The 22,324-nt window shown below is 46.0% G+C and overlaps 1 protein-coding gene across 1 annotated transcript in view; it reads right to left on the bottom strand.

The window, feature by feature from the left end:
* The window catches only part of exoc4 (exocyst complex component 4), a 298,597-nt gene extending 278,130 nt beyond the window's left edge, over nucleotides 1-20,467 (bottom strand). The window contains exons 1-3 of the mRNA XM_071332146.1: nucleotides 20,351-20,467; nucleotides 16,463-16,652; nucleotides 12,101-12,295 (exon numbers count right to left, since the gene is read on the bottom strand). Coding sequence (XP_071188247.1) covers nucleotides 12,101-12,295; nucleotides 16,463-16,652; nucleotides 20,351-20,430 — 465 coding nt within the window. The 5' untranslated portion in view covers nucleotides 20,431-20,467. The remainder of the gene's footprint in view (nucleotides 1-12,100; nucleotides 12,296-16,462; nucleotides 16,653-20,350) is intronic.
* Between the last annotated feature and the right edge of the window lie 1,857 nt (nucleotides 20,468-22,324).

Genomic DNA, 22,324 nt, shown 5'->3' with positions numbered 1-22,324 from the left:
CCATAATCAAACAACGTCTTCGGCACCCGGGGAACAGTGGATTAACTGCCTTGCTCAGAGGCAGAATGACAGATTTTTACCTCGTCAGCTCCTTTCGATTACCGGCCCAACGCTCTAACCACCTGCTGCCCCTATGCATCTGACTGTTTTTAATATAGCTGTACTAGAGACTTTAACATTTTTTTTGTTAGAACAGACTATATGGGATTGATTATAATTTAAAATAAAATTATAGTACTTATTGTGCAGTTTATACTTTTAGAAATGTTATTAAAAATTGATTATTAGTAGCCTATGTAGGCCTTAGTGTTTCTGTTAGGAAAATATGGCGCTGTACAACGTGACAGGTCGGGAGTAGGCCTAGGCTACTAAGTGATTGCGAGTTGAGAGCAAAATAATCCTGACATTTCCACACCCTAATTGTAGGCTGACCAATATCCAAACGGAGATTAAGTGAAAATAAAAATCTGATTGATTTATCAAGACCAGTCCCCATACTTGTCTCAAAGCAGCGCAAAACGGTGCTGAAATAGTTGACCACACGCGGGTTGGCTATTGCTTCAAATACTATTATAACAATTGGTTGACTTTAGGTGTTTCAGTAAGCAACAATTTGTTGCCTTCATTAGCCTACTTTATTCTAATATTTATGTCATTCAGTGATACTTATTCTCATAGTAATTCGTTATGGGTCCATCCAGAAGTGGTTAGAAAACAGTGCATTTGGTGGGCTATGCAAAGAGATGGGAGTAGTGACATGCCTCGCAAACATTTAAAGTCTCTAAACTGGGCAAGAGTCTATTGTCCTGTCTGATAGCCCATCAAGGGTGGCTTCTTTTGTTTTCTTAAAAAGGTCTCCAGCAGAGAAGTGTGTTTCTATTCCAACAACAAAAGAGACTTGAATAATTAAACAATAAATAAACTGCAAAATGTCGGCTAAAGCAATTGAATTCAGGAATTCATTCAAAATATGTTAAACCTTTTTTTTTTAAGAAACTGACGATACAACAATACATTGATCTTCTCAGCAAGGTTTTACCCATGGTTATGGAGCTGGGGGAAGTGCAACTAAAATGTAGCTGAGATGTAGTTGAAAAAAGTATTTTTATCATTATTTTATTCACGAAAGCATAATAAAGATGTTATTAAAATCACTCTCTTCTTCATCCTCATCATTCAGTTCATTTAAATGCAATTGTAATACATTTTGTCACTCCCACAGCAAAGATTTGTGAAATTGTTTTATCCGGCATTTTGCGGTTGCATGAGGTTTGGTGTTCACAGAATCGGTAGGATATTAAATAAATACTCAAATAGGCAACAGAAGCAGGAACAGCATTGGGCTGAGTGACTCAATCATTCCTGGCTTTCGTTCAAAATAAGTTATATTATAATGCAGGGTGAAAGACACATTATTTCATATTCTTTGAAATGGCGTTAGAAATGTAAAACTTAAGAGTACTTAAACATCGAATACATTGCAAGTTTGCCCCTTTTTGGCCATTAGGCTACACTTTACAATAGGACTCAACTCTGAATGACTACAGCAACTATCAGTAATTAAAACTGTGGCACAAATTGGGGGATTTTTCACACATAGCCGAGCTATTAGACTATCCTTTTGTAAATTAATGAAGGTGTGAATGTTTCAGTCAGTCTCTCTCTGGGACTAGAGTCCTGCATCAGGCAACAAAAACAAAAAAATCAGCTGCCAGCTATTGTGAAAGAATACTTGTGGATCTTGTTGATTTCTTCTATCTCTTCAAGAGGCCTACTGTCCACCTGGTAATTGTGTGGTTCCAAAGGATACAGCCTCACCTTCAGATGGATGTGTGGTTTCAGAGAGAAGACAGCTGTTAGCCTGCGACCAGGCACGGTGGATACAGTGTCACCATCAGATGGATGTGTGGTTTCAGAGAGAAGCCAGCTGTTAGCCTGCGACCAGGCACGGTGGATACAGTGTCACCTTCAGATGGATGTGTGGTTTCAGAGAGAAGCCAGCTGTTAGCCTGCGACCAGGCACGGTGGATACAGTGTCACCTTCAGATGGATGTGTGGTTTCAGAGAGAAGCCAGCTGTTAGCCTGCGACCAGGCACGGTGGATACAGTGTCACCATCAGATGGATGTGTGGTTTCAGAGAGAAGCCAGCTGTTAGCCTGCGACCAGGCACGGTGGAAAAAGCGTCACCTTCAGATGGATGTGTGGTTTCAGAGAGAAGACAGCTGTTAGCCTGCGACCAGGCACGGTGGAAAAAGCGTCACCTTCAGATGGATGTGTGGTTTCAGAGAGAAGCCAGCTGTTAGCCTGCGACCAGGCACGGTGGATACAGTGTCACCTTCAGATGGATGTGTGGTTTCAGAGAGAAGCCAGCTGTTAGCCTGCGACCAGGCACGGTGGATACAGTGTCACCTTCAGATGGATGTGTGGTTTCAGAGAGAAGCCAGCTGTTAGCCTGCGACCAGGCACGGTGGATACAGCGTCACCTTCAGATGGATGTGTGGTTTCAGAGAGAAGCCAGCTGTTAGCCTGCGACCAGGCACGGTGGATACAGCGTCACCTTCAGATGGATGTGTGGTTTCAGAGAGAAGCCAGCTGTTAGCCTGCGACCAGGCACGGTGGATACAGTGTCACCTTCAGATGGATGTGTGGTTTCAGAGAGAAGACAGCTGTTAGCCTGCGACCAGGCACGGTGGATACAGTGTCACCTTCAGATGGATGTGTGGTTTCAGAGAGAAGCCAGCTGTTAGCCTGCGACCAGGCACGGTGGATACAGTGTCACCTTCAGATGGATGTGTGGTTTCAGAGAGAAGCCAGCTGTTAGCCTGCGACCAGGCACGGTGGATACAGCCTCACCTTCAGATGGATGTGTGGTTTCAGAGAGAAGCCAGCTGTTAGCCTGCGACCAGGCACGGTGGATACAGTGTCACCTTCAGATGGATGTGTGGTTTCAGAGAGAAGCCAGCTGTTAGCCTGCGACCAGGCACGGTGGATACAGTGTCACCTTCAGATGGATGTGTGGTTTCAGAGAGAAGCCAGCTGTTAGCCTGCGACCAGGCACGGTGGATACAGTGTCACCTTCAGATGGATGTGTGGTTTCAGAGAGAAGCCAGCTGTTAGCCTGCGACCAGGCACGGTGGATACAGTGTCACCTTCAGATGGATGTGTGGTTTCAGAGAGAAGACAGCTGTTAGCCTGCGACCAGGCACGGTGGATACAGTGTCACCTTCAGATGGATGTGTGGTTTCAGAGAGAAGCCAGCTGTTAGCCTGCGACCAGGCACGGTGGATACAGCCTCACCTTCAGATGGATGTGTGGTTTCAGAGAGAAGCCAGCTGTTAGCCTGCGACCAGGCACGGTGGATACAGTGTCACCTTCAGATGGATGTGTGGTTTCAGAGAGAAGCCAGCTGTTAGCCTGCGACCAGGCACGGTGGATACAGCCTCACCTTCAGATGGATGTGTGGTTTCAGAGAGAAGCCAGCTGTTAGCCTGCGACCAGGCACGGTGGATACAGTGTCACCTTCAGATGGATGTGTGGTTTCAGAGAGAAGCCAGCTGTTAGCCTGCGACCAGGCACGGTGGATACAGTGTCACCTTCAGATGGATGTGTGGTTTCAGAGAGAAGACAGCTGTTAGCCTGCGACCAGGCACGGTGGATACAGTGTCACCATCAGATGGATGTGTGGTTTCAGAGAGAAGCCAGCTGTTAGCCTGCGACCAGGCACGGTGGATACAGTGTCACCTTCAGATGGATGTGTGGTTTCAGAGAGAAGCCAGCTGTTAGCCTGCGACCAGGCACGGTGGATACAGTGTCACCTTCAGATGGATGTGTGGTTTCAGAGAGAAGCCAGCTGTTAGCCTGCGACCAGGCACGGTGGATACAGTGTCACCTTCAGATGGATGTGTGGTTTCAGAGAGAAGCCAGCTGTTAGCCTGCGACCAGGCACGGTGGATACAGTGTCACCTTCAGATGGATGTGTGGTTTCAGAGAGAAGCCAGCTGTTAGCCTGCGACCAGGCACGGTGGATACAGCGTCACCTTCAGATGGATGTGTGGTTTCAGAGAGAAGCCAGCTGTTAGCCTGCGACCAGGCACGGTGGATACAGCCTCACCTTCAGATGGATGTGTGGTTTCAGAGAGAAGCCAGCTGTTAGCCTGCGACCAGGCACGGTGGATACAGTGTCACCTTCAGATGGATGTGTGGTTTCAGAGAGAAGACAGCTGTTAGCCTGCGACCAGGCACGGTGGATACAGTGTCACCTTCAGATGGATGTGTGGTTTCAGAGAGAAGCCAGCTGTTAGCCTGCGACCAGGCACGGTGGATACAGTGTCACCTTCAGATGGATGTGTGGTTTCAGAGAGAAGCCAGCTGTTAGCCTGCGACCAGGCACGGTGGATACAGTGTCACCTTCAGATGGATGTGTGGTTTCAGAGAGAAGCCAGCTGTTAGCCTGCGACCAGGCACGGTGGATACAGTGTCACCTTCAGATGGATGTGTGGTTTCAGATAGAAGACAGCTGTTAGCCTGCGACCAGGCACGGTGGATACAGTGTCACCTTCAGATGGATGTGTGGTTTCAGAGAGAAGACAGCTGTTAGCCTGCGACCAGGCACGGTGGATACAGTGTCACCTTCAGATGGATGTGTGGTTTCAGAGAGAAGACAGCTGTTAGCCTGCGACCAGGCACGGTGGATACAGTGTCACCTTCAGATGGATGTGTGGTTTCAGAGAGAAGACAGCTGTTAGCCTGCGACCAGGCACGGTGGATACAGCCTCACCATCAGATGGATGTGTGGTTTCAGAGAGAAGCCAGCTGTTAGCCTGCGACCAGGCACGGTGGATACAGTGTCACCTTCAGATGGATGTGTGGTTTCAGAGAGAAGCCAGCTGTTAGCCTGCGACCAGGCACGGTGGATACAGTGTCACCTTCAGATGGATGTGTGGTTTCAGAGAGAAGCCAGCTGTTAGCCTGCGACCAGGCACGGTGGATACAGTGTCACCTTCAGATGGATGTGTGGTTTCAGAGAGAAGCCAGCTGTTAGCCTGCGACCAGGCACGGTGGATACAGTGTCACCTTCAGATGGATGTGTGGTTTCAGAGAGAAGCCAGCTGTTAGCCTGCGACCAGGCACGGTGGATACAGTGTCACCTTCAGATGGATGTGTGGTTTCAGATAGAAGACAGCTGTTAGCCTGCGACCAGGCACGGTGGATACAGTGTCACCTTCAGATGGATGTGTGGTTTCAGAGAGAAGACAGCTGTTAGCCTGCGACCAGGCACGGTGGATACAGTGTCACCTTCAGATGGATGTGTGGTTTCAGAGAGAAGACAGCTGTTAGCCTGCGACCAGGCACGGTGGATACAGTGTCACCTTCAGATGGATGTGTGGTTTCAGAGAGAAGACAGCTGTTAGCCTGTGACCAGGCACGGTGGATACAGTGTCACCTTCAGATGGATGTGTGGTTTCAGAGAGAAGACAGCTGTTAGCCTGCGACCAGGCACGGTGGATACAGTGTCACCTTCAGATGGATGTGTGGTTTCAGAGAGAAGCCAGCTGTTAGCCTGCGACCAGGCACGGTGGATACAGCCTCACCTTCAGATGGATGTGTGGTTTCAGAGAGAAGACAGCTGTTAGCCTGCGACCAGGCACGGTGGATACAGTGTCACCTTCAGATGGATGTGTGGTTTCAGAGAGAAGCCAGCTGTTAGCCTGCGACCAGGCACGGTGGATACAGTGTCACCTTCAGATGGATGTGTGGTTTCAGAGAGAAGACAGCTGTTAGCCTGCGACCAGGCACGGTGGATACAGTGTCACCTTCAGATGGATGTGTGGTTTCAGAGAGAAGACAGCTGTTAGCCTGCGACCAGGCACGGTGGATACAGTGTCACCTTCAGATGGATGTGTGGTTTCAGAGAGAAGACAGCTGTTAGCCTGCGACCAGGCACGGTGGATACAGCCTCACCTTCAGATGGATGTGTGGTTTCAGAGAGAAGACAGCTGTTAGCCTGCGACCAGGCACGGTGGATACAGTGTCACCTTCAGATGGATGTGTGGTTTCAGAGAGAAGACAGCTGTTAGCCTGCGACCAGGCACGGTGGATACAGCCTCACCTTCAGATGGATGTGTGGTTTCAGAGAGAAGACAGCTGTTAGCCTGCGACCAGGCACGGTGGATACAGTGTCACCTTCAGATGGATGTGTGGTTTCAGAGAGAAGACAGCTGTTAGCCTGCGACCAGGCACGGTGGATACAGTGTCACCTTCAGATGGATGTGTGGTTTCAGAGAGAAGACAGCTGTTAGCCTGTGACCAGGCACGGTGGATACAGTGTCACCTTCAGATGGATGTGTGGTTTCAGAGAGAAGACAGCTGTTAGCCTGCGACCAGGCAGGGTGGATACAGTGTCACCTTCAGATGGATGTGTGGTTTCAGAGAGAAGACAGCTGTTAGCCTGCGACCAGGCACGGTGGATACAGTGTCACCTTCAGATGGATGTGTGGTTTCAGAGAGAAGACAGCTGTTAGCCTGCGACCAGGCACGGTGGATACAGTGTCACCTTCAGATGGATGTGTGGTTTCAGAGAGAAGACAGCTGTTAGCCTGCGACCAGGCACGGTGGATACAGCCTCACCTTCAGATGGATGTGTGGTTTCAGAGAGAAGCCAGCTGTTAGCCTGCGACCAGGCACGGTGGATACAGTGTCACCTTCAGATGGATGTGTGGTTTCAGAGAGAAGCCAGCTGTTAGCCTGCGACCAGGCACGGTGGATACAGCCTCACCTTCAGATGGATGTGTGGTTTCAGAGAGAAGCCAGCTGTTAGCCTGCGACCAGGCACGGTGGATACAGTGTCACCTTCAGATGGATGTGTGGTTTCAGAGAGAAGCCAGCTGTTAGCCTGCGACCAGGCACGGTGGATACAGCCTCACCTTCAGATGGATGTGTGGTTTCAGAGAGAAGACAGCTGTTAGCCTGCGACCAGGCACGGTGGATACAGCCTCACCTTCAGATGGATGTGTGGTTTCAGAGAGAAGACAGCTGTTAGCCTGCGACCAGGCACGGTGGATACAGTGTCACCTTCAGATGGATGTGTGGTTTCAGAGAGAAGACAGCTGTTAGCCTGCGACCAGGCACGGTGGATACAGCCTCACCTTCAGATGGATGTGTGGTTTCAGAGAGAAGACAGCTGTTAGCCTGCGACCAGGCACGGTGGATACAGTGTCACCTTCAGATGGATGTGTGGTTTCAGAGAGAAGCCAGCTGTTAGCCTGCGACCAGGCACGGTGGATACAGTGTCACCTTCAGATGGATGTGTGGTTTCAGAGAGAAGCCAGCTGTTAGCCTGCGACCAGGCACGGTGGATACAGTGTCACCTTCAGATGGATGTGTGGTTTCAGAGAGAAGCCAGCTGTTAGCCTGCGACCAGGCACGGTGGATACAGTGTCACCTTCAGATGGATGTGTGGTTTCAGAGAGAAGACAGCTGTTAGCCTGCGACCAGGCACGGTGGATACAGTGTCACCTTCAGATGGATGTGTGGTTTCAGAGAGAAGCCAGCTGTTAGCCTGCGACCAGGCACGGTGGATAAAGCGTCACCTTCAGATGGATGTGTGGTTTCAGAGAGAAGCCAGCTGTTAGCCTGCGACCAGGCACGGTGGATACAGTGTCACCTTCAGATGGATGTGTGGTTTCAGAGAGAAGCCAGCTGTTAGCCTGCGACCAGGCACGGTGGATACAGTGTCACCTTCAGATGGATGTGTGGTTTCAGAGAGAAGCCAGCTGTTAGCCTGCGACCAGGCACGGTGGATACAGTGTCACCTTCAGATGGATGTGTGGTTTCAGAGAGAAGCCAGCTGTTAGCCTGCGACCAGGCACGGTGGATACAGTGTCACCTTCAGATGGATGTGTGGTTTCAGAGAGAAGCCAGCTGTTAGCCTGCGACCAGGCACGGTGGATACAGTGTCACCTTCAGATGGATGTGTGGTTTCAGAGAGAAGCCAGCTGTTAGCTTGCGACCAGGCACGGTGGATACAGTGTCACCTTCAGATGGATGTGTGGTTTCAGAGAGAAGCCAGCTGTTAGCTTGCGACCAGGCACGGTGGATAAAGTGTCACCTTCAGATGGATGTGTGGTTTCAGAGAGAAGCCAGCTGTTAGCCTGCGACAAGGCACGGTGGATACAGTGTCACCTTCAGATGGATGTGTGGTTTCAGAGAGAAGCCAGCTGTTAGCCTGCGACCAGGCATGGTGGATAAAGTGTTACCTTCAGATGGATGTGTGGTTTCAGAGAGAAGCCAGCTGTTAGCCTGCGACCAGGCACGGTGGAAAAAGTGTCACCTTCAGATGGATGTGTGGTTTCAGAGAGAAGCCAGCTGTTAGCCTGCGACCAGGCACGGTGGATAAAGTGTCACCTTCAGATGGATGTGTGGTTTCAGAGAGAAGACAGCTGTTAGCCTGCGACCAGGCACGGTGGATACAGTGTCACCTTCAGATGGATGTGTGGTTTCAGAGAGAAGACAGCTGTTAGCCTGCGACCAGGCACGGTGGATACAGTGTCACCTTCAGATGGATGTGTGGTTTCAGAGAGAAGACAGCTGTTAGCCTGTGACCAGGCACGGTGGATACAGTGTCACCTTCAGATGGATGTGTGGTTTCAGAGAGAAGACAGCTGTTAGCCTGCGACCAGGCAGGGTGGATACAGTGTCACCTTCAGATGGATGTGTGGTTTCAGAGAGAAGACAGCTGTTAGCCTGCGACCAGGCACGGTGGATACAGTGTCACCTTCAGATGGATGTGTGGTTTCAGAGAGAAGACAGCTGTTAGCCTGCGACCAGGCACGGTGGATACAGCCTCACCTTCAGATGGATGTGTGGTTTCAGAGAGAAGCCAGCTGTTAGCCTGCGACCAGGCACGGTGGATACAGCCTCACCTTCAGATGGATGTGTGGTTTCAGAGAGAAGCCAGCTGTTAGCCTGCGACCAGGCACGGTGGATACAGTGTCACCTTCAGATGGATGTGTGGTTTCAGAGAGAAGCCAGCTGTTAGCCTGCGACCAGGCACGGTGGATACAGCCTCACCTTCAGATGGATGTGTGGTTTCAGAGAGAAGACAGCTGTTAGCCTGCGACCAGGCACGGTGGATACAGCCTCACCTTCAGATGGATGTGTGGTTTCAGAGAGAAGACAGCTGTTAGCCTGCGACCAGGCACGGTGGATACAGTGTCACCTTCAGATGGATGTGTGGTTTCAGAGAGAAGACAGCTGTTAGCCTGCGACCAGGCACGGTGGATACAGCCTCACCTTCAGATGGATGTGTGGTTTCAGAGAGAAGACAGCTGTTAGCCTGCGACCAGGCACGGTGGATACAGTGTCACCTTCAGATGGATGTGTGGTTTCAGAGAGAAGCCAGCTGTTAGCCTGCGACCAGGCACGGTGGATACAGTGTCACCTTCAGATGGATGTGTGGTTTCAGAGAGAAGCCAGCTGTTAGCCTGCGACCAGGCACGGTGGATACAGTGTCACCTTCAGATGGATGTGTGGTTTCAGAGAGAAGACAGCTGTTAGCCTGCGACCAGGCACGGTGGATACAGTGTCACCTTCAGATGGATGTGTGGTTTCAGAGAGAAGCCAGCTGTTAGCTTGCGACCAGGCACGGTGGATAAAGTGTCACCTTCAGATGGATGTGTGGTTTCAGAGAGAAGCCAGCTGTTAGCCTGCGACAAGGCACGGTGGATACAGTGTCACCTTCAGATGGATGTGTGGTTTCAGAGAGAAGCCAGCTGTTAGCCTGCGACCAGGCATGGTGGATAAAGTGTTACCTTCAGATGGATGTGTGGTTTCAGAGAGAAGCCAGCTGTTAGCCTGCGACCAGGCACGGTGGATAAAGTGTCACCTTCAGATGGATGTGTGGTTTCAGAGAGAAGCCAGCTGTTAGCCTGCGACAAGGCACGGTGGATAAAGTGTCACCTTCAGATGGATGTGTGGTTTCAGAGAGAAGCCAGCTGTTAGCCTGCGACAAGGCACGATGGGTGACATCTTTTTCCTGCACAGCAATTTGAAGAAATCCTACTAAATAGGCCAAGTCTAAACTAATATATTAAATTGCCTAAATAAACAAGTATATTTCATAAACAAATCACATTGTAGGATTTAATGAATTTATTTGCAAATTATGGTGGAAAATAAGTATTTGATCAATAACAAAAGTTTCTCAATACTTTGTTATATACCCTTTGTTGGCAATGACAGAGGTCAAACGTTTTCTGTAAGTCTTCACAAGGTTTTCACACACTGTTGCTGGTATTTTGGCCCATTCCTCCATGCAGATCTCCTCTAGAGCAGTGATGTTCTGGGGCTGTTGCTGAGCAACACGGACTTTCAACTCCCTCCAAAGATTTTCTATGGGGTTGAGATCTGGAGACTGGCTAGGCCACTCCAGGACCTTGAAATGCTTCTTACGAAGCCACTCCTTCGTTGCCCGGGCGGTGTGTTTGGGATCATTGTCATGCTGAAAGACCCAGCCACGTTTCATCTTCAATGCCCTTGCTGATGGAAGGAGGTTTTCACTCAAAATCTCACGATACATGGCCCCATTCATTCTTTCCTTTACACAGATCACCATAATTTGCAAATAAACCATAATTTGCAAATAAATTCATTAAAAATCCTACAATGTGATTTTCTGGATTTTTTTTCCTCATTTTGTCTGTCATAGTTGAAGTGTCCCTATGATGAAAATTACAGGCCTCTCTCATATTTTTAAGTGGGAGAACTTGCACAATTGGTGGCTGACTAAATACTTTTTTGCACCACTGTAAATAAAAAAATAAAAAATAAAAATCCTCGCTGGACTCTCTTTCATTCAGTTTCTTCTTCACATTAGCAAAGAAGGACTCCGTGTTTCACAAACTCACATTCTATAGAGGGGCTATCACTCTTTCACACTGTGGTAAAAGACCATTTGTTATTTAGAATGATTTATTTCTGTTTTTAGAGGGAAAGAAACCAAAAGCCCACTGTGCCAATTTCTTTTAAATCGTCAGTCCACATGTCAAGAGTAATTACGCCATTGTATTTCCCCAAGTTCTCTCTCAACTCCAGGACCACCCGCCTGATGCAGGACTCTAGAGCCAGACACTCTCGGACTGAAACATTCACACCTCCATTAATTTAGGAAAAGAGTCAAGTCAATTTGTGCCACAGTTTAGACTAGCGATAGATCAGCGTTCTAACTCTTGTGATAGTGTGGTGCAATGACAGAATGATGCAATTTACCACAATCTGCCACCATCTACCACAAACGGTCGTGGCATAAAGATCAGAACGTTTAAAGGAAGAACCACTACATACATAACAGTTCATATATTTAGCTCAGATGTGAGTGATTTTCCTAAATAGTGTCACCAACTTCACCACACCATGTAAAAAGTGCTTTAATGTAGATTTTAGGTTTGCGGCCCCCACAAAGGACTGAAAGTGGGAGACAAAGAGACAGAAGGTCTTCAGGGGCCTCAGGGGGCCAGACATCCCTCGTCCTCCCTCTCAAATCTGCCCGTTCTGGAGCAGAGATGAACTGACTAGGCCCTAATTACCTGAGTTTGGAAGAAGAGTGTAGGACTGAGTGGAGGAAGAAGGGAATGGAGAGACTACAGAGTTGTACCAGCCATTTAGTGCATTGGCCCCCGCAGAGCGCTCCACAAAACACACATCAAAGTCAACCCACACACCTGTGGTGGCCCCTGGGCCGCTTTGATGAAGCTTACCGGCTGGAAGGGAGATGAACAATTGGGTCGTGTTCATTAGGCACCAAATGGAAGAAAACTGAGAGTCCAGCCAATTAGCTGAAATGCCAATCCATTTCTGTAGCCAAGGAGGACAGCAATCATGTAATATGATAGTCAAGTGTCAGGTCAACGTCGGGAATTCAAAATCTAGTTGGATGTCTGGATTGCCATATCCCGGTGTTAATCATACGAATCCCATTCTCTCGCACGCACGCCCCACCATGGCCCCAAACATCAAACTTAACACACTTTCATACAAACCTTACCACATCCTCACCTACCACCCCACCTCCACACAAATACGCACTCACTCACTCCCTCTTACCAGCATGTCGGTGGCGTGCAGGTAGTGCTTGCTGGCCATGCAGGCCTCCAGTCTCTGTGGGACCTGCTTGATACTCTCAATCTCGTCCAGTAGGTTGAGGACGTGTTTGTGCTCGATGCCTTCGATCCACAGCTTCCTCAGTTCATCCCTCTTGCAGTGGAGCAGCATCTTACAGGACAGCAGGTTCTCCTTCACCTGGGATACAATGGGCCATCACACAGGTCAGACACCAGGGTGTTCATCAGGCGAAAAACTGAAAAAAATGGACTGAAACAGGGACAGAGTACTTGGACTGTTGTAAAACGTTTTGCGTCGATGTGCGCTAATGAATCAACCCCACTCCCAGGGTCAGACAGGTGAGGCACCAGGGTTGTGTTCATTAGGCACCAAACTAAATAAACAGGGAGGGACTAGTATTCAATAAGAAACACTCTTTTTCATCTCTGCTGCAAAGCGTTTTTAAACGTTTTATGTTGTGTGCCCTAATGAATACAACCCATGGGTCCGTTCAGAGACAAGAGAGGCAAGATTTTTGAATGTTCAGATAGAAATGTATGCGCAGAATAGATGTGATAATTTGTGAGGTAGAATAGGGAGTTGTCAGCTCTATTCATTACATTTCTATCTGGAACGTTCTGAATAGTTTCAGGGACACTCTCTTTTCAGTTTCAAAGCTCAGTATCCTGCCTGAATCATTGGGCACTTAATGTGGCACAAAAGCACCATTACACACAAGTCTTAAGAAACCTTTCTAGGTTCTCTTTGTAACAGTATCACATACAGTTGAAGTCAGAAGTTTACATACACCTTAGCCAAATACATGTAAACTCAGTTTTTCACAATTCCTGACATTTAATCCTAGTAAAACATCTGTGTCTTAGGTCAGTTAAGATCACCACTTATTTTAAGAATGTGAAATGCCAGAATAATAGTAGAGAGAATAATTTATTTCAGCTTTTATTTATTTCATCACATTCCCAGTGGGTCAGAAGTTTACATACTCTCAATTAGTATTTGGTAGCATTGCCTTTAAATTGTTTAACTTGGGTCAAACGTTTTGGGAGGCCTTCCACAACTTTCCCACAATAAGTTGGGTGAATTTTGGCCCATTCCTCCTGACAGAGCTGATGTAACTAAGTCAGGTATTTTCAGTTCTGCCCACAAATTGTCTATAGGATTGAGTGCAGGGCTTTGTGATGGCCACTCCAATACCTTGACTTTGTTGTCCTTCAGCCATTTTGCCACAACTTTGGAAGTATGCTTGGGGTCATTGTCCATTTGGAAGACCCATTTGCGACCAAGCTTTAACTTCCTGATTGAGGTCTTGAGATGTTTCCTCAACATATCCACATAATTTTCCATCCTCATGATGCCATCTTTTTTGTGAAGTGCACCAGTACCTCCTGCAGCAAAACACCCCCACAACATGATGCTGCCACCCCCTGTGCTTCACAGTTGGGATGGTGTTCTTCAGCTTGCAAACCTCCCCCTTTTTTCTCCAAACATAACGTATTATGGTCATTATGGCCAGTTATATTTTTGTTTCATCAGACCAGAGGACATTTCTCCAAAAAGTACAATCTGTGTCCCCATATGCAGTTGCAAACCGCAGTCTGGATTTTTTATGGCGGTTTTGGAGCAGTGGCTTCTTCCTTGCTGAGCGGCCTTTCAGGTTATGTCGATATAGGAATCATTTTACTGTGGATATAGATAATTTTGTACCGGTTTCCTCCAGCATCTTCACTAGGTCCTTTGCTGCTGTTCTGGGATCGATTTGCACTTTTCGCACCAAAGTACGTTCATCTCTAGGAGACAGAACGTGTGTCCTTCCTGAGCGGTATGACGGCTGCGTGATCCCATGGTGTTTATACTTGCGTACTATTGTTTGTACAGATGAACGTAGTACCTTCAGGCATTTGGAAATTGCTCCCAAGGATGAACCAGACTTGTGGAGGTCTACAATTTCTTTTCTGAGGTATTGGCTTATTTCTTTTGATTTTCCCATGATGTCAAGCAAAAAGGCACTGAGTTTGAAGGTGGGCCTTGCAACACATCCACAGGTACACCTCCAATTGACTCAAATTATGTAAATTAGTTATCAGACGCTTCTAAAGCTATGACATCATTTTCTGGAATTTTCCAAGCTGTTTAAAGGCACAGTCAACTTAGTGTATGTAAACTTCTGACCCACTGGAATTGTGATACAGTGAATTATAAGTGAAATAATATGTCTGTAAACAATTGTTGGAAAAAATACTTGTGTCATGCACAAAGTAGATGTCCTACCCGACTTGCCAAAACTATAGTTTGTTAACAAGAAATTTGTGGAGTGGTTGAAAAATGAGTTTTAATGACTCCAACCTAAGTGTATGTAAACTCGGGTGCACCTCAGCCATGCACAAGGTACTAAACGATATCATAATCGCAATCGATAAAAGACTGTGCAGCCGTCTTCATCAACCTGGCCAAGGCTTTCAACTCTGTCAATCACCATATCCTTATCGGCAGACTCAACAGCCTTGGTTTCTCAAATGACTGCCCCACCTGGTTCACCAACTACTTCTCAGACAGAGTTCAGTGTGTCAAATCAGAGGGCCTGTTGTCCGGACCTCTGACAGTCTCTATGGGGGTACCACAGGGTTCAATTCTCAGGCCGACTCTTTTCTCTGTATATATCAACGATGTCACTCTTGCTGCAGGTGATTCCCTGATCCACCTCTACGCAGACGACACCATTCTGTATACATCTGGCCTTTCTTTGGACACTGTGCTAACAAACCTCCAAACGAGCTTCAACGCCATACAACACTCCTTCCGTGGCCTCCAACTGCTTTTTAAATGCTAGTAAAACTAAATGCATGCTTTTCAACCGTTCGCTGCCCGGACCCGCCCGCCCGACTAGCATCACTACTGGACGATTCTGACTTAGAATATGTGGACAACTACAAATACCTAGGTGTCTGGCTAGACTGTAAACTCTCCTTCCAGACTCATATTAAGTATCTCCAATCCAAAATTAAATCTAGAATAGGCTTCCTATTTCGCAACAAAGCCTCCTTCACTCATGCTGCCAAACATACCCTCGTAAAACTGACTATCCTACTGATCCTTGACTTCGGCGATGTCATTTACAAAATAGCTTCCAATACTCTACTCAGCAAACTGGATGCAGTCTATCACAGTGCCATCCGTTTTGTCACCAAAGCCCCTTATACCACGCACCACTGCGACCTGTATGTTCTAGTCGGCTGGCCCTCGCTACATATTCATCGCCAGACCCACTGGCTCCAGGTCATCTTTAAGTCTTTGCTAGGTAAAGCTCCGCCTTATCTCAGCTCACTGGTCACAATAACAACACCCACCCGTAGCACGCGCTCCAGCAGGTATATCTCACTGGTCGTCCCCAAAGCCAACACCTGCTTTAGCCGCCTTTCCTTCCAGTTCTCTGCTGCCAATGACTGGAACGAATTACAAAAATCGCTGAAGCTGGAGACTTATATTTCCGTCACTTACTTTAAACATCAGCTATCTGAGCAGCTAACCGATCGCTGCAGCTGCACATAGCCCATCTGTAAATAGCCCACCCAATCTACCTACCTCATCCCCATATTGTTTCTATTTACTTTTCTGCTCTTTTGCACACCAGTATTTCTACTTGCACATCATCATCTGCTCATCTATCACTCCAGTGTTAATTTGCTAAACTGTAATTGCTTCGCTACTATGGCCCATTTATTGCCTTACCTCCTCACGCCATTTGAACACAATGTATATAGACTTTATTTTTTTCTATTGTGTTATTGACTGTACGCTTGTTAATTCCATGTGTAACTCTGTGTTGTTTGTGTCGCGCTGCTTTGCTTTATCTTGGCCAGGTCGCAGTTGTAAATGAGACCTTGTTCTCAACTAGCCTACCTGGTTAAATAAAAGTGAAATGAAAAATAAGAACTTCCGACTTCAACTGTACATCCAGACACACAGACACACAGCCTGGAGAGATGGGAATGACATCACGCTGTTGTGGAACACTGGAGGGCTATCCCAGAGGCTCTAACAGTGACGCAGGTGTCAGAGCCACACACACAAGAACTCTAGAGAAATCAGCCAAGCCCTCACACTGCCTGCTGCTAATGTCCTTGATGTACAACTCCCTGGGACCATCACTCTGCCTTCACACTGTTATTCACTGGCCATGCACATGTTCTGAATGTTTTATTGCAAATGTTTTTACTTTTTAACTCTGCATTGTGGGAAAGGGCTCGTAAGTAAGCGTTTCACAGTAAAGTCTACACTTGATGTATTTTTCACATCAGGTGACAAATTAAATTAGATTTGAAACATTGTGTGTGTGTTCCCTCTCACCCCTTTGATCTTGTTACGGGAGCTGGTGATTCTCTCGGTGATGCTCTGGTAGGTGCGGATGGCGGTGGTCAGCTCAGCGTAGTGTTGGACGATCTGCTCATCCAGGTCCCGGTCGCACTTCTCAAACGCCTCCTCCAGGCGGCCCTTCTCCGTCTCTCTGTCCTGCTTGTCATCGCTGCTGGACAGGGTCCTACACAGACACAGGGGGCAGCAGGCCAAGGCTCATCAATTGTCTGTCAAGGTGTTACCTTGTGGTCCTTTTCGTAATCTTGTGTAGGCCTAACTTCTAGTTAATCATTTTTTCTAGTCACTAGATCTGGGTAAAATACAGGCAGCAAGTAGCCTAGTGGTTAGAGTGTTGGGCCAGTAAGCGAGAGGTCACTAGTTCAAATTCCTGAGCTGACAAGATGAAAAATATGTTGATGTGCCCTTGAGCAAGGCACTTAACCCTAATTGCTCCAGGGTCTCCGTTGATAATGACAGACCATGGCCGTGACCCCACTCTCCGAGGATGTCTTGGGGAGTTGGGAAATACAACCCAAAAAAACATTTCCAATTCGCACATGAGTATTAATACACAATTGCACATGTGTGAAATAGGACAAATATAAGCACCCACCAAATTATTATGTCAAATATTTCCAGTTAGGGGCCTAATTGGGCTGAGCTTGATTTCATTTTTCTGGTACAAAATGCAGCCGATGGAATAGTCCTAGAAGAGCAAACTCCGACCTAAATCAAGTGTGCACTTCAAATACTTCAAACACATTTGACCCAGGCACCTCTAGTAAACATATGCATCCCTTTCACATTATGTTGTGATCTTCCAGAAGTCAGCCATTACTCTACTGCAGGCTATTCAACTATATTCTAACATCGGCCAGATGTAAAAAATAAAAAAATAAAAAAGAAGAAAATAATAATAAAAAATTAAGAAATGTTAATTACAGGGGTGCCGGACATTTTCCACATGCGATTATTCTTCAGAAGATCTGTATAAAAAAGCAATGCACACACACCAATAAAGCACTTCTCTTCAAATTAAATGTTGCTAAAAGTAATTAGAAAAGAAGTGGATGGTGCTCAACCAATGTGAATCAAGGTGCAACCCAAAAAACGTATAATTATTGAAAAGGAAAAGGCACAACACTCGCTCACCTATTAAAATGTTCTTAAAAGTAACTCGGGTATTTTAGAATCTGAAAACTAAGCAACACAAAGATATGTCAAATCAAGTAATGCCAAATTCCAGTCTGTAGGAAGTATGCTGTGAATAAATTTCCCTCAGTCATTAGGTGTTTTTTTTGTCACACTGCCTTGTTCTAAGTAGTTTTTTTTAATACAAATCCTCTGTGCTTACAAAACGGCCATTGGCGATTATAGCATGTAAATCTTGGTTGGGCAAACAAAAAACAAAAATGTTCGATGCATGCCATCAAAGCCACATTACAACACAACACTACATTAATTGCACTATAGCTGTGACAAACTGTTAGGGCCTACATAAAGCTGTCCCAACAGCAGAGCGTTCTTTTCAGCACCATGGAGTGAATCCTGACCACTGATACAGCTGGCTATCAGCGGAGCCTTGTCTGGCAGCGGAAAAATAAATTCAGCCTCATTTACTGCCTTAAAAAAAACGTTGCTGATATGGCTGACTTGCTTAAACAAATGTGGTTTCTAATGTCAATTGAGATGTACAAACTATGGCATAAGGGGATGACAAGCGGATAAGAGGCAATCCGTAATTTCGATTAAGACATTAATGAGAGAGCTAGGACGGATGTAGTCAATATAACAATTTGTTTAGCACTTTTGAAATTGAAATGTACAGTGACAGAATCCAGAACATGGGCCTTTCTTACAGTGTTCTCCCTGTACACCAAGACAAAACCGTAGGATAAATAAACAGGGCATATTAGCAGACACTGAAAGCTCTTACAATATTCAATGATTACATGTAACGAGTCATTGTGAGCATCAGAAAGGGAAAGGTGTATGTGTTCCCGAGAGTCGTAGCGTACGTGTTCCCGAGAGTCGTAGCGTACGTGTTCCCGAGAGTCGTAGCGTACGTGTTCCCGAGAGTCGTAGCGTACGTGTTCCCGAGAGTCGTAGCGTACGTGTTCCTGAGAGTCGTAGCGTATGTGTTCCCGAGAGTCGTAGCTTTCAGCAATGGGTTCATAATATTTTGTAGCATAAACCACTCAAACGCTGGAGTCAAATTCATATGAAGAAACAAATTTAATAAAATCAACATGCCAAACAGGCTCTAGAAACCACACTAGACAACAACAATAGTGCTGGTCATTTTGGCTCTGAATGTTGGATTTTGGCAGAGATTTTGTTGCAGATATTTGATTAATGTTTAGGAATTGATGAAAGGGCCAGTCTTAAATAATAAACGGGCTGGATCTGGCTGACAGGCGACCAGTTGAATAGCCCTGTCCTAGAGTAAAGAATAATCAAACAAAATTGGCGTAACATAAAAGTGCCAGGTTTCATATCCTGAAAACCATGACAGTCTTGTATGTCATAGACCCAGGGGATGGGACAATGTTGAGTAACAGACTTGACAACACTTGCTTCAGCCCTGTATTTCATCAAACTCCAAACCACACATAAAATAAGGGGAGAGGTAAAAATCTCCCTCAAGAGCTCATTAAAGCCTCCTCGCTCTTCACACACAGCTGAAAGCTGGAAGGGGGATAAGATTCTCAACTGCATCCCCTTAGAGTGGCTTGAGATGCCTACTTGACACAAGTCAAAGCTGAAACACAAAGCAAGTGATCTCGTACATTCTCTGTTAATGTACTATAACTAGTTATTTACCATGCCGTCATGTCCAACCAAACTAGTTAACATACTTCATATAACCTCACAAACTTAGCGAACCTGAATCCTTAGCTCTGACATGCACCATCACCCTTGACTAATTCAAACACTAGACTTACAGTAGCCTAGTCCCTTTTAGAATCCTAAAGTGGCATGGGGTAACCATGGTAACAGTCTGGCGTATTAGTATTAGGCAAGCAGTAGCCATAAGTAAAGGTACATAAGAAAGGGAAGATAATCTTTGTCGCAGACAACAATTGCATGCAGAATAGGATTTTGCCTCAAAGTGCATCAATGTGGGGTCTTAACAGTCAGTGTCAAGTTGCCACCGGCTGCAAAATGCTGCACCCTCGCTCCATGCACACTGATATCTGTCAAACCCAGTAGACTACAGCTCCGTTTAATCTAGAGAAAAAAGGGGTAAAGAGAGCTACTCTACTAAGTTACGGCAATGGCTACTTAAAATGTCGTGGAAACACACAGTAAACGACATGTCATGACATAAACGACACTGTTCAAGCCAAGACCAACCCATGATGATCATGGCACCCTGTCAGCGAAGGGCAGCAAAGCAGGCTATAAATGAGTGCTGATGCTGAATAACAAGTATGCATTGCATAATAAGTTATCTTGTCTCTGTTCATAACTCAGTGTCTGAACCAAGTCGCGAGCTTGTTGTTTGAGCAGGGGAGGTCAGCTGTCAAAAGCGTGACAGTTAGCTAGCTAAGAGTCAGCTAACGTTAGCTAGCAAGTGGCTTCTTCCTCACGCCTTCCTTGTGACTATTGAAGAAGAGTGTTATTTGACTCACAATGATGATAAACACTGATAAATTATGCGAACAGGTCGCGATGACAAACATTAGCTAGCGTAGCTGACTAACATTTCCTCAAAACTCACTTGACATAAAACTAGCTCGCTAACAGATAGGAAGCTAACAACAGGATGTTTCTCCTTGTCCACGGCCTGAAATGACAGGCCTAGTTAATGAAAACAGTAGTGCCCACTGGTGTCTTATGTCGACAGGATAATTCAACAGTCAATTTGAGTGAGCTTACCTTATAACGGAGATAAGTAAGCCTGAAGGATCTTTGCTTTTGCTAACAGCACTCCGGTATCTTCCTGTATCAGCTGCCATTTTTCCAGCCACTGCACCCAAACAGAATGCCAACCTACCAATGAGAGACGAGGAAAATTGTTCCAACTTCGGTAGTGTGGCTGAGAAAGCTGGGAGTTGTAGTCCAAAATCTGTCCAGATTTGTTGATGTTGTTCTTAGTAGTTTTTTTTATACAAATCCTCTGTGCTTACAAAACGCCCATTGGCGATTTTAGCATGTATATCTTGGTGGGGCAAACAAAAAACAAAAATGTTCGATGCATGCCATCAAAGCCATATTACAACACAACACTACATTAATTGCACTATAACTGTGACAAACTGTTAGGGCCTACAGAAAGCTGTCCCAACAGCAGAGCGTTCTTTTCAGCACCATGGAGTGAATCCTGACCACTGATACAGCTGGCTATCAGCGGAGCCTTGTCTGGCAGCGAAAAAATTAATTCAGCCTCATTTACTGCCTTTAAAAAAACGTTGATGATATGGCTGACTTGCTTAAACAAATGTGGTTTCTAATGACAATTGAGATGTACAAACTATGGCATAAGGGGATGACAAGCGGATAAGAGACAATCCGTAATTTTGATTAAGACATTAATGAGAAAGCTAGGACGGATGTAGTCAATATAACAATTTGTTTAGCACTTTTGAAATTGAAATGTACAGTGACAGAATCCAGAACATGGGCCTTTCTTACAGTGTTCTCCCTGTACACCAAGACAAAACCGTAGGATAAATAAACAGGGCATATTAGCAGACAATGAAGGCTCTTACAATATTCAGTGATTATTTTTCTCTAAAACAGGCTATAGGCTACATGTGCACCAGCAAGTCAGAACAGTAGGCTCAGTTATGAGGGGCAAAGGGACCACATTATTAGGGTGAGGCACATGAGCTTACTTTCTTAGCTACAGTATACATATCTCCCTGGCATTTTACATCATTTATGCAGCAACATACAATACATTTTTGGACTCACCTTGTTCCGCTGTACTCACTTGAACAGGAAGGTGGTGCGGTGGTCTTTCTTGTGGGCAAATTTTGTCATCAAGCTTTGTCATCAAAGTATGGCATTCTCTGGATTTTTTGGTGCTTTCAAGACAACTGGGAACAAGGTCGAATCATGACGTGAGTGATCTTCAGGTTGGAGCTCTAGAAAGAGGCCGAGTTCCCGACATGGAATTCTGTGTTTGATGATCGTTCAAATCGTATTTTCCCAGTCGGAGATCGTTTTTTTCCGAGTTCCCAGTTGTCTTGATATCACTGAAGTCTGAGATTTCCCAGTTCCGAGTTACCAGTTGTTTTGAACGTGGCAGAAGACATGCTGGATTGACAGCATGGCCAATGTATTCAACCTTTTCTGGCCCATGGTGTTGAATGTTAATCCTTTAAAGCTTGGAAAAGAGACCCTTAAACCCAGACTTGGACCACATACCCACTCCACTCAATAGCAGGTTAGTTATGGCTTCGCAACACTTGCAGTTAGTCACTGATTCCTTCCAAATCACTCATTGTTGAATTATTGATTTCCAACTTGTTGTGTAATGTTTATGTCCAATGGCCGAGGATCACCGATACATTTTATCTGTCATTTCTCTTCATATGACAAGGATTAAAAAGGATTTGCCAGTTCATTGTCAACGTGATTCATGATGACTGCTTGTCTAGCTTTCTAGCTAAGATTTTGAAAGTATGATGTTGACATGATCAGTCCAATCAAAGCTACGGTAGATATAATGTGATTTGACATAATTTTATCTGTGGCCAATGACCTTGAGGCTTCTTGGATGGGCACTTCTAATGTAACTCTATGGCAGCACCCAAGGAGCTTGAATTTTCGAGCTTTCCCCGTAGATTTTGTGGTGATGTAGTGTCTCCATGAGTGACAGAACACTGAGCCAATCACGGCGCAACT

Source organism: Salvelinus alpinus, chromosome 11 (assembly GCF_045679555.1).
Source record: "Salvelinus alpinus chromosome 11, SLU_Salpinus.1, whole genome shotgun sequence".
Classification (NCBI taxonomy): domain Eukaryota; kingdom Metazoa; phylum Chordata; class Actinopteri; order Salmoniformes; family Salmonidae; genus Salvelinus; species Salvelinus alpinus.
This window is presented reverse-complemented; position numbering and strand designations above follow the sequence as displayed.